This window comes from Myxine glutinosa, chromosome 5 (assembly GCF_964187855.1).
Source record: "Myxine glutinosa chromosome 5, kmMyxGlut1.1, whole genome shotgun sequence".
Taxonomy (NCBI): Eukaryota; Metazoa; Chordata; class Myxini; order Myxiniformes; family Myxinidae; genus Myxine; species Myxine glutinosa.
In genome coordinates, this window is record NC_136265.1 from 204,678,723 (window position 1) to 204,691,723 (window position 13,001).

The following is a 13,001-nucleotide window of genomic DNA, read 5'->3' on the forward strand; positions in this document are numbered from 1 at the left end:
GATATATGGAAATACTGTTGATTGCAGAGAATGAATGGGATGGCAACATAGAGAGTAACCCAGTTTTCGGACCGGCAGAGAAGATAACCGAGAAGGAAGTTGAGGAAGCAATAAAAGCAATGAAGAGTAGAAAAGCGGGTGGGTCGACGGGAGTTGTGGGAGATATGTTGAAGGCAGCGGGAAATTGGGGTGTGAAGAGAATGACAGAGATCTGTAATCTGGTGGTGAAAGAAGGCCGCATTCCAGTGGATTGGGAACTGAGTGCCTTCGTCCCTCTATACAAGGGGAAAGGTGACCCTCTGGAGTGTGGCTCGTATCGAGCGATAAAGTTATTGAAGCATGGAATGAAGGTATTGGAAAGGGTGTTGGAGAGGAGGATAAGGAAGAAAGTGAAGATTGACGAAATGCAGTTTGGATTTATGCCAGGAAGAGGAACGACAGACGCGTTTTTTATCGTGAGGCAGTTGCAGGAGAAGTATATGGAGAAGAGGAAGAAGTTGTTTCTTGGGTTTGTTGATCTGGAGAAAGCATTCGATAGGGTTCCACGTGAAGTAGTGACATGGGCATTGAGGAAGTTAGGAGTGGAGGAATGGTTGATCAGAGCAGTGATGGTCCCCTTGTGTTTTATACCCCTCCCCCCCCCCTCCCCTTCCCACGCCTCCTGCCCCCAAGCCCTCTCTCTCCCACACTTCTCCCTGCTCTCAAATGTTGTGGTTGTGTGCTTCCCCTTCTCTCCCCATCTTGTCTTCCGCTCCCTCTTTTTGTATATTTTGTTTGGTTGATTTGTTTGTGAAATAAATGTTAGCTCTTTCACGAGCCTCGATTCAGCATACAAAAAAAGAAGAAAAAAAAAATGTACAAAAGAGCGCGCATAGCTGTAAGGACGAAGGACGGGAACAGTGGTGAGTTTGAGGTGAAGGTGGGAGTGCATCAGGGGTCGGTACTAAGTCCACTACTATTTGTAGCTGTGATGGAGGTGCTGGCTCAGAATGTAAAGGAGGGTTTGCCGTGGGAGTTGTTGTATGCAGATGATCTGGTGTTGATTGCAGAAAGTATGGATGGACTGAAGGAGAAGATGAACAAGTGGAAGGAGTGTATGGAGACAAAAGGTCTGAAGGTGAATATCGGAAAAACGAAGGTGATGGCAAGTGGTAAAGCATGTGGTGAGGTGGAAAAAACTGGGACGTGGCCGTGTGCTGTGTGCAGGAAGGGTGTTGGAGTGAATTCCATTCAATGAACAATGTGCGCTGAGTGGGTTCATCAAAAATGTAGTGGTTTGAGAGGGTCATTAACCAGTGTGGCAGCTACATTCAAGTGTAAGGTGTGCACAGAGGGAGCTGCAGATGGAGGAAATGTTGAGTTGGATCTTGGAGACGGCGTGAAGCTGGAAGGTGTGAAAACATTTTGTTACCTTGGAGACATGCTGAATGGAGAATGTGGATCAGACTCGGCAACGGTTGCTCGAGTGAGATGTGCATGGAAGAAGTTTCGGGAACTGAGTGGCGTGCTGACGAGGAGGGGAGTGTCATTGAAGCTGAAGGGAAAGGTGCATGCTGCATGTGTGAGAAGTGTTATGATTTATGGGAGTGAGACATGGGTAATGAACGTAGAGCAGCAACGAAGGCTGGAAAGGGTGGAAATGCGAATGGTTCGGTGGATGTGTGGAGTATCGTTGAGAGAGAGGAAGACAAATGATGAATTGCGAAAGATGATGGGAATAGAGCCTGTGATGGATGCTGTGAAGAGAAACAGGTTGAGATGGTTTGGTCATGTGTTGAGGAAGGATGAAAGTGACTGGTTGAAAAGAGTGATGGGAATGAATATAGAAGGAAGTAGAGGACGGGGAAGGCCGAGAAAGACTTGGCTGAAGGTGGTCGAAGAAGAAATGCGGGCAAGGGGGTTAACAAGGGGAGATGCCGAAAATAGGGCAAAATGGAGAACATTGTCATGGGGACCGCAAGGCTAACCCCCGCTCTTGCAGGGAAAATGGCCTTAAAATGCCTGTAAAATGCCTACATCACTCGTCTTCCGACTTCCTGATATATCATCAATTCAATTTGAAGTTTGATATCAGATTTAAAATTGGTAACTATTTATGCGATTTTATCAAATTCATGAAAATGACAAAAAACATAATCATCTTCTCATAGCCACTTCGAAATAAATTTCCAGATAAGGTCCCCCCTACTTTTAAATAGTGATGAGCGCCACTGCAAGCATCTCTTACTTATATTCGGAGAGGACGATAAAGGTGTGAACAGACCGTAGGTGAAACACAATGCACTGCAGATCACAAGCAGGATAATGACCCTCATCGACATGAGATTTCCAGCTCTAGAAGTCTCATCAGGAACTCTCAAACCGGTTTGTCCAGGTGTCATATTCTTTCATAAAAATGTTTCACTGGAATCTATAAACATAAGGTGGAGAATAAAAAGATGCTTTAAATACATTGGTATTGGTTTACGGATAAATGGCTTCAAAACTACACAGGCATTGGAAAAAGATGATTTAAGTTGTAATAGTCATAATAAAATCATCATCAAAACTAGATGGTATTCATAGAATACTTACCCTGCACAGTCAACTTGGTGTGAACTAACTCTTCCGTTTTTGAACGTTTCTTTTTTTTGATCCAATATGGCTGCCAGACCACGTGATTGATGACATCATAAATTTATATTCTCTAAATAATTGTTGCATAGATCATGCTCAAGCAATTTCAAATTGATCAGACTAAGCGTTGTCCCTGTCGAATAATGACGTCATAAATATGGCACCAATGACGTCATCGTTAACAACATCTATTCCACATATGGAGTAATTTACAATGAGCCATGTTTCAATTTTTTCCATAGAGTGGTTTCAGAGATTTAGAGGTGCGACATTTTCCCAAGATGGCGCCTGTACCACGTGACCTATGACGTCATAATATTCATTAAAATATTCTACAGGAGGAGGCCCTACTATGGTGAAAATCTCTTGTCAATCATACGTACGTAAAGGAATGCTTAACCTCGCTTTTCGCTTCGCGAGCGCAGGGTAATAATAACTAGAACGGCACTCAGTAGAGCGCGTACCTCCACCAGGCTGAACAGTTTATGTTTTGTATCCCACTGATAGGCCGGATCTGGATTCGGACCTGAACCAAAATCTAATCGGCTTGGTCTTGTCATCTAACCAACTCGTCCACCAAGTTTTTTCATAACTCGTCCACAACTTTTTTAATTATCATGTTATATATCGTTTTTCGTCCGATCTCTCAATCGTGAAGGATCACTTAAAAATTAAATAATTCTTGTAACTGGATCCATATTCAGATCTTCATCAAAGTCGAATCGATTCGTTGTTGTCACACACACAACCTGTGCACCACGTTTTGTCCAAATCTGTCCATAACTTTCTGAGATATTCTGCCATGTATCGGTTTTAGCTCTTTCACTCAATGGTGAAGATTCCCTTGAAAATTAAATAATTCTTGTTTCTGAATCCATATTCAGATCTTCACCAAAATCGAATCTGGTAGTCCGTGTCAGACACCCAACATGTCCACCAGGTTTCGTCCAAATCCGTCCACAACTTTTTGAGATATCCTGCTATGTATCGATTTAGGCCCTTTCACCCAATGGTGAAGAATCATTTAAAAAATTATACTAGCCGGATCCGAATCCGGATCTTCACCAAAATCTAATTTTTCTGTCCTTGCAACATACTCTATATCTCTGCCAAATTTCGTCCGAATCACTCGACAACTTTTTGAGATATCTTGTCCACAGACAGACAAACAAACAGACAGACAAGCAGACAGACAGATAGGGGTGAAAACATAACCTCCATCCACCTTAAGTGGCGGAGGTAATAATACGAGTTATCTCGCCGTCACAATGAACTTCGACGCAAGAGGAGGGCATCCTGATTCTAATGTACCATAATCAAGGGTTAGTCTTTTTGAGCAACGTAATTTGAGCGTGTTTGAGCGTAATTTGAGCGTAATTTTCAGGTCACATTGGGAGAGTTGATAATAATAATAATAATAATAATGCATTTATTTTATATAGCGCTTTTCAGGAAGCCCAAAGACGCTTTGACAGAGTGCAAAACATAATGCATAGCAAAACATAAAAACAATTGCAAAAAAAGAAGAATCAATAGGGAAATATTCAAAGCACAAAGGAGGGAGAAGGAGAGGTCAGGGGTTAGATGCTGTGGGTTAAATGTTGAATGCAGTGTTGAACAGGTGGGTCTTGAGTGATGTTTTGAATGTGGTGAGTGAGGAGGAGTCTCTGATGGTGTGAGGTAGCGAGTTCCAGAGGGTGGGAGCAGCGATGGAGAAGGCCCTGTCCCCCCAGGATCTAAATTTGGTCCGGATGGGGGGGGGGGGGGGCGGTCAGGAGGTTGGTACCAGCAGAGCGGAGGTTGCGGGTGGGAGTGTGTCTGGAGAGGAGGTCAGCCAGGTAGGATGGGGCCAGGTTATGGAGGGCTTTGTAGGTCAAGAGGAGGATTTTGTACTGGATTCTCTGGGAGATGGGGAGCCAGTGGAGCTTGTAAAGGACGGGGGTGATGTGGTCACGGGTCCGGGAATGGGTGAGTAGACGGGCAGCGGAGTTCTGAATGTATTGGAGTTTATTGGTGATTGTTGAGGGTGAACCATAAAGGAGGCTATTGCAGTAGTCCCAAATTCCCCATTCCAAATCCCAAATTCCAAATTCCCAAGATTCCCAAAGGATCACCCAAACGAGGTTGTAGCTGGAGGAACAATGTGTGGGAGGCAAGAGGTGGGAAAATGCTTCTTATAGTCAAAAAATGGTGTTTATTTACAATGAAATATGGGGATAAGGGTAGACGGGACAATAAATAACGGCACAGATCTGTGGGTTGACAGACAGATTAGGGATGAGACACACGCGAATTTATATGCAGAAGAAAAATAAAGCCGAACCCAACTGTGGTGCCAATTACGGGACAATTACGGAACGGGACAATAAATAACGGCACAGATCTGTGGGTTGACAGACAGATTAGGGATGAGACACACGCGAATTTATATGCAGAAGAAAAATAAAGCCGAACCCAACTGTGGTGCCAATTACTGATAAGTCGAATTACTTTGGATTCAATTCTGTCCAGTAAGTATGTGGAACTAGAACCTCCCCAGATGTGAGAGCAGATCTCTATACAAGGACGAATCAATCCTTTATATAGTTGAAGCAACTGTTGAGAGGAGAAGAATCTTCGACATCTGAACAGGACTCCCAGTTTCTTCGAGGCAGATTTAGCTATTTGTGTAATGTGTGGATTCCAGGATAGATTTGAAGTTAGGGTAATACCTAGTAGGTTTATTATATCACATGGTGTAATTGTGGAACTTTCAAAGGAGATTGGAGAGTTGAGAGGAGTTTTGGAGAGACGTATGGGAAGAAATTGAGTTTTAGAAGCATTAAATTTAACCTGATTACATTTGCCCCACTGGGAAATCTTGTCCAAATCCGAATTTAAAGAGGTTGTTGTGATAAAACGAGATGCAGATCGATTGAGGGAAGATGGGGCAGATGGGAAAAACATGGAGGAATGCAACGTTGAATCATCAGCATATGAGTGCATTTGGTTATTTGTAGAAGAAAGAAGGTCATTGATAAAAAGAAGGAAGAGTGTTGGAGACAGAACAGAACCCTGAGGAACACCGCTGTTGATAGGGAAGGAGGGAGATGTTGAGCCATGGACAATTACAGAGATAGAGCGGTCGGAGAGAAAGCTCGATATGAGAGAGCAGAGTGAAGGAGGAAAGCCGAAAGAGGGAGCTAGGATATCAGACCCCGATGCCAAACTCTGTCAAAAGCTTTTGAGATATCAAGGCCTACAACAAAGGATTCTCCAAAATCTCTCAGAGAAGAGGTCCAGACATTTGTGACATTCGTGGTTTGCCATTGCCTCCCCCACAGTATTTAGCGCAGGCATTTTTAGTTTGTTCAGGATGCCGGCGATAGCTCGCCGACCCTTCGCGAAGGACACCGACTAATGCCGACAGATAGACTGCCAGGTGTTCCAATTTTTCATTTCATTTCGTGACCTGAAAATCGGGTGGGCATCAAATTGGCATGATAATATAGAAAAAATTAAGAAATAATGTTCATGACTTTTCACAAGTCAGATTCTGGTACGTTAGTCTGTAATATAATGTTGAAATTTATAATTTTATTTCCAAAATCTCCGTTTAGCATTTCATTTATTTTAGCATAACATTAGAATGCATTTCGATGTATTGACCAATGAGGATCGCGCTTATTCGCGCGACGAACGATGTCTGGGCGTCCGGCTGCGAGTAAACAAAATGGCGGCCTCCAGTAGCAGCGACGGTGACGAGGGTTGGAGCGAGAAACGCTGTTATATGTGCATTTCTCCGGCCAAAAGATCAAGTTTAATACCTTTTAGTGATATAACATGGCCGCGATATTTGCAATTTGTTCTTACGTGGCAGAATTTAGAAGGTGATCAAGCTGAAATTGCGAGAAATTTCGTGAAGAACCACGCTGACGAATTCGGCGAACTTGGCAACAGTATGGTAACAATACCTGCTATAGCTATACCGCATGATGCAGCGTTTCATCAAGTGTGTTATTCACGATTTACCGATAAACAACGAGTGAGCAGGGTGCAAAGCAGCATGAAAAAGAGAGAAGAAAATGCAGCCAATACTGGTAGGTTGAATAACTTGAATAATAAATCATGACAATGCTTCAAAACTTAGTTTGATTTTTTTTTTTGTGAGGTATATGTAAAATGATTTTGTGTGTAGTCGAACGATTTTGAATTGAAGGAACTGTCCAATATTTATGCAAGGAGGTAGGGCCGAGGTGAAACAAATAAATTTTTTAAAGGAAGTCTGAGGAAGGGGGGGGGGGGGGTGGGAGGGGGAGGGAATCTCGTCGGGCTAACCATGACGAGGTCTAGACATTTTTAACTCACATAATTTTAATTGTTTTCTTTTATGTGTATTTATTGCAGCTTCAACATGCAATGACATCAACATCAACATTGACAAGGTGCATAAAGGCCCACAACCAGTCAAGAAACGTGCTCTACGCTCCAGCTTAGGCAAGCCCAAATGTTCAGCCAGATCCCAATATGTGTTGCCTAATATATGCATCCTTTGTCAGAAAGAGAGAACAATCAATACAGGCAAAAGGGACGAAGAAAAGAGCCTCTAAAAAAGTGCTCAACAATTGAGGCACCAAGACTGCAGCAAGCCGCTAAAAACAACAACAATACAAACCTGCTGCTTCAAATTCAAGACCGCGATTGTGTTGCGATAGAGGTAAAATACCATGGTCGCTGCTACAAGGAGTATACCCGGTATTTAGGCAAGCTAGCAACAACACCTAATGCAGAGCACCAAGGAGACTCCAACTACTCAGAAGCATACACATTATTTTGTGCAACAGTCAAGGATCTTATAATAGACAACAAGGAAATCTACAGACTGAAACGACTTAATGACATGTTCATGAAACAAATCAAAGCAACACACGGAATAGAATCAAACTACAAAAGTGGCTTTCTCAAGACAAGACAAGACTGATGAAAACATTTCCACAACTATGCTTTCTAACCCCGTGTATGCGCTGCCAAGGACACCTTGTGTATGTTAATGACATCTCCACTGAAGTGCTGGTTGAAGAAAAGAAAGTGTTGCAAGAAACCATGCATGGTTCAGGTGATGACACAACAGAGACAGAACAAACATCCGACTCTGAACCAACCCCACCAAAGCAACCTGGGTATACTGAGAATAACCTTAGAGAACACTACTTCACTGCGCTACAATTGAGAAATGCAATCCATGAGATCAAGCCAAATATGCCATGGCCCCCAACCTCTGAGCACCTGACAACAAATGCCGCAGAAGCAATTGTACCTGCCTGTCTCTATAACTTTATTGCATGGATGGTGGGAGTGTCAGACGAACCTGATTCTGATGAGTTTGTAAAGATAGAATCTACAATACATAGAAGAATTCTCACAATTGCACAGGACATCATATACCTCCAATCAAAGGGAAGGAAACAGATGCCCAAACATTTGTCACTTGCAATGACAGTACGTCATCTCTCAGGTTCAGCCCAATTAATCAGCCTACTGAACGGGTTTGGTTACTGCGTCTCAAACTCTGTCGTCTTAAATCATGACACTGCACTGGCTAACCAAGAACTACATCGTGGAGAGGATGCTCTTCCATTAATCATTCAGGCGGGCAAGCATGTCACACTCGTATGGGACAATAATGACTTCGGGGAGGAGACATTGTCTGGGCGTGGAACAACACACAATACCAATGGGATTATAATACAGCGACCAAGTCAATCCCATGAAGTAGTACAACCAGCACCAGTCACTACAGTTAAGAGGACGCGGGAGAGATCGATGCAGCCACCTGCAGTGAACCTTGCCACATATTATGGAGGGAAAAAAGAAGGACCCGCTCCATTCGCAACCAGCGTTCCATTGGATCGAGCAACGTACTTCCCATTACTCCAGCACCCTAAGACGATAGACCTAGCATACCACATCACCAAGTACAGCATTGACGGGACTCTGCCATCTTGGACAGGATTCAACCAACTAGTGTCTTGTGTTGAAGTTCCACCAAAGAGCGTGATAGGGTATCTCCCTGTCATTGATGCCACTCCGACTGAAATGAATACGGTACTAACAATACTGCAGAGAAGTGTTCAGATCGCCGACAAGTTACAGTTGGAAGCAGTCGTCATTGTCATTGACCAAGCCATCTATTGCAAGGCACAGCTCATTAGATGGAAGAATGCACAGTTCATGAAGAGACTGGTAATTCGACTTGGGGCATTCCACACTGCAATGTCCTTTCTTGGCTGTATTGGAAAGAGATTTCGAGATGGTGGTCTCCAAGACATCCTGGTTGAGTCAGAGATTGTTGCAGTGGGGTCTGTGAATGGAGTGTTCAGCGGCAAGCATTACAACAGGGCAGTTCGAGCCCATAAGCTGATGTCAGACGCGATGCAGCAGATGCTTCTGGATGCATATTTTGAATCTATTCCAGAACATGAGGCGGGTAGAGTGAAGGAACTTTTGTCAAACTTAGCTGAAGCTTTCCCACATCCAAACTACCATGTCATTCTCAACAGTGACAAGTTCAAAGACTTCAAAACCTCCTTTGACAAATTCTTAGAAGCAAGTGACACCAAACCAACATTTCGCTTCTGGAGTTCATACATTGAGACGGTGGAGCTTCTCTTGCTATTCATTAGAGGGACACGAGAAGCCAACTGGGATGTTCACCTCGCCAGCATACGATGTATGCTTCCATGGATATTTGCCTATGATCACATTAATTATAGCAGATACCTTCCAGTATACTGGCTGGAAATGTCAGATGTTCAGCAGACCCATCCCGCCATTCATCAGAAATTTATGGAGGGTGATTTCGCTACCCAGAGAAGCGACAAAGCTTTTGCCCAAATCGCCTGCGACCAGACCATTGAGCAGACAGCAAACAGGGATTCCAAGACCAAGGGGGGAATGACCGGTTTCACTACCAGCAAGGGGACAGTTAACCGATGGATTTGGTCACACCACGCGAGGGGGTCAATTGCACGGGAATGCGAGGTTATGGCAGGGAAGTCCAGATATGAAGAGCACAGCTCAACACGCTCCGATCTACTACAAAGTCGCATGCTACGTGACAAAGCTGATGTTGACAAAATAATCGAGATGACAAACAGCATGATTAATCCATTTGAATATGATGGAGAGGACTTGGTTCATGTTACATCTGGTGTGGTGGCTACGAGAGAAGTTCAGGAAGATCTAAACACAGCATATGAAAGAGGAGAAACAGAGTTCACCACCCTATGTAAAGAACGACTTCAGACGGAGACAGTCGACCTGTTTGGCTCAATGAAGAAACTGAAACTTAAGACATTCACCAACATGTCTAAGGCTGTGAAAAAGAAAATTCGTGGAAAGGATGTGTCTTTGAAGTTTGAAGGCTGACAGAAATCTCTTAGCAAGGCTTGTTGTCATCGGGCAGTTCCGGAAAATTGATCTTCAAGAGTTAATGTCCTATTCTCTTGGCCCACTACCTCTTCCTTTGGCAAGTGTGCAAGGCTGCCTCGTCAAGACCAACAAAGCCAACCTACTTCATGCACTTGAAAGTCAGGCAGAGAAACCTGTGGTTGATATTCCAGTAGGAGGCATGTATGTAATGGATGGTATGGCAATGATACAGAAATTGAATATCAACAAACTCACCGGGGAAAGGACATTTCTCAATCTGGCCCACGAAATACTGAAGCGCCTTGTCAAGGGAGCAGAGGGCAACAAGTCCAGTGAGATCCATTTCGTAACCGATACTTACCGAAAGGTATCGATTAAGAACGCCGAGCGAGAGAAGAGAGCAGCCAGAGGGTCTCAAGTGATGCGAATATATGGCCAGTCCCTTCCTCAACAATGGAAGAAGTTCCTCTCCAACGGTGACAACAAGGAGTCGCTAATCGAATACTTGTTTGAGATGTGGAGTAAGGTCAAGACAGCATACCTCAGAGGAATTACAGTGTTCTTGGCACATGGAACCAAATGCCATATCTTCACAGGAAGCAGCACTCCAGATCAGGTAGTTGAAGTGAAAGAAGAGCCATCACTAAATTCGACGCATGAAGAGGCGGACACACGGATGTTCCTCCATGCCGCGCATGCAGCACACACAAGCAATGACGTCATCATCGTTAGTCCGGATACAGATGTGTTCATAATCGGCATAGCCTTAGTACCCCAAATCTCTGCACATCTATATTTCCACACAGGAAAGGGAGTCAACCTTAGGACAATTGACTTGAAAGCAATCTACGATAGCATTGGGGATGATGTCAGCCAAGCTTTGATAGGCCTACACTGTTTTACTGGCTGTGATAGTGTAAGCGCCTTCTATGGCAAAGGCAAAAAGCCTTTATACTAAGCCTTTAAAGGCATCATACTAAAGAATCCAGAGCTGTGCGGTGCCTTGAAGGACCTTGGAGAACGGTTTGACATACATCCAGACATGATGGAAGCACTGGAGACATTTGTCTGCAAGTTATATGGACAGCACAATATCACTACTGTGAATGAGGCCAGGTACAACATGTTTCGTCTTGCTAGAACGTCTGAGATCACAATGCCTCCCAACCAAGATGCCCTGAGACAGCACATCAAGAGAGCCAATTACCAAGCTGGTAAGTTAATTGGTTGTTTCTTTGAATATTGAACGTCACCTGTAATTTATGTTTGGACAGGAGTACTAGTATATGGTGCAGCATGTGTTAATGAAGATGATTATTTGGAAAGTTTATTGAATTGAAAACAAAATATTGAATGTCACAACAATGCTTTGTAAATGTTCAAAATTAACAGGTCTATTTGAAAGAGTAATTGAAGTAACTATCTGTACAGTTGAGTGGTTAAGATAACATGACATGTAGATGATCCAGAGATTTTTTTGCTCCACACTCAGTCAGAGCAGGATGTTTTGGATTTCGCATGTTTCTCTACACAGAATTTCCCAATAATATGATTGTTCTGTTATTAGTGTTAATGATATACCTCTGATGTTGTTTTGGAAATATGTATATCTCCATTCTTAATGTTATTGATCACTTCAATATTTCAGGAATTTACAAGAGGAGCCTGCAGCCCATCCCTGACATTGCCGACCCTGATGGCTATGGATGGATGATGGAAGAGGAACTTGCCATAGACTGGATGACACTTCCACCTGCACCAGACAGCGTGATGGAGCTTGCTAACTGCACTGGAAGCTGCAAGAAGACACGATGCAGCAACGAAACTACATGCACTTGCCGACAGAATAACATTCCGTGCACAGATTTGTGCAAGTGCGGCAGGAACGACTGCTCAAACATAACTGGCCATGTTGACTTTGATGATAAGAATGATGATAAAGACTCCAGATCTGAAGATGAGGAAGACTCTGATGCTGAAGAGGATGAAATAACTGCACTATTTGTATGATGTTTTGGACAAGTTTCAACATGACCAAGCCGAAGAGACAAATTGTGGCCATAGTTCAGCCCATCTCGAGTTTATCATGACGTGAATGCGCACTGGTTCGCTTGTACGCCGCATAATTGTCTTTGATGGGTTAAAATATCACCCCTTACACACTTATTGGACCTATTAACAGTTTCAAAATAGCATTGGTAAACCACCATGGATCGTAGTAGCAACACCAATCACAAATATTGTACAAAAATTTAAAATTATGCAGGTTTTAAGTTCCAAAAACATGACTTTCTGATAAATGCATCAACAGCATGTTATTTTACCAAGTCGTTAAAACAACATTTTTACTACTTTTGGGGGTCTGAATTAATAAATATTGCTGCCAAGACCAATGTGAACATGACATCATATAGTTTGTGTTGTTTTTTTACTGTGTAAATGGGTATTTCAAATGTAACATACAATTGGTGTATACTGGTGTTTTGGGGCAGCGGTTCTCGGTAACGTACCACGATATCGCTTGTGAAAAAAAACAAGATGTTTTGGAGGTCATAAGGCTTCATCCCACACCCTTCTTGCCAAATCCCTAGGTTCAGGTGATGAAATCAAAAAAAAAAATAGATATCCACCCTATGGCCCTGTGTCTAAGATGGGACTCCCGGTTTAACGTTCATCCGAGGGACGTCACACACATTGATGAATTACCCTGCCTGTGAAACGCCAACATGTCAGGATTCGAACCTTGGCTCGACAGCTCAGAGGTGAGTGTACACACCTGTCAGCCATTGTACCATCGAGTAGCCCATTTAGACCATCAAAGCCTGCGTCATTATTACCAACTAATGGTTGTTTGTCCAAAGTCCATGGACATGGGCGATCGTTTTTAAATGCTGAACAACGGAAGGAATCAGCACGTTGCAATTACTGCACCTGTACAAATTCCATTGTCATCCATTCATTACCTGCGCCATCGA

General features: G+C 43.3%; 2 protein-coding genes across 2 annotated transcripts in view; one reads left to right on the top strand and one right to left on the bottom strand.

Moving 5' to 3' along the window:
• Nucleotides 1-2,244, bottom strand: part of LOC144892455 (galactoside alpha-(1,2)-fucosyltransferase 2-like) — an 89,972-nt gene extending 87,728 nt beyond the window's left edge. Inside the window, exon 1 of the mRNA XM_078779389.1 lies at nt 2,228-2,244. The gene's annotated coding sequence lies outside the window, so the exon portion shown is untranslated. The remainder of the gene's footprint in view (nt 1-2,227) is intronic.
• An 8,757-nt stretch (nt 2,245-11,001) lies between these two features.
• LOC144892077 (uncharacterized) lies at nt 11,002-12,430 on the top strand. Its single transcript, XM_078777244.1, has 2 exons — nt 11,002-11,240; nt 11,675-12,430. The coding sequence occupies exons 1-2, from the start codon at nt 11,069-11,071 to the stop codon at nt 12,034-12,036; spliced, it is 534 nt and encodes a 177-aa protein (XP_078633370.1). The 5' UTR covers nt 11,002-11,068; the 3' UTR covers nt 12,037-12,430.
• The last annotated feature ends 571 nt before the right edge of the window (nt 12,431-13,001 follow it).

Coding starts and splice junctions, on each gene's coding strand:
- LOC144892077 (XM_078777244.1), top strand. CDS start 11,069: ATGATGGAAGCACTGGAGACATTTGTCTGCAAGTTATATGGACAGCAC. Junction 11,241..11,674: donor GAGAGCCAATTACCAAGCTG/GTAAGTTAATTG, acceptor TCAATATTTCAG/GAATTTACAAGAGGAGCCTG.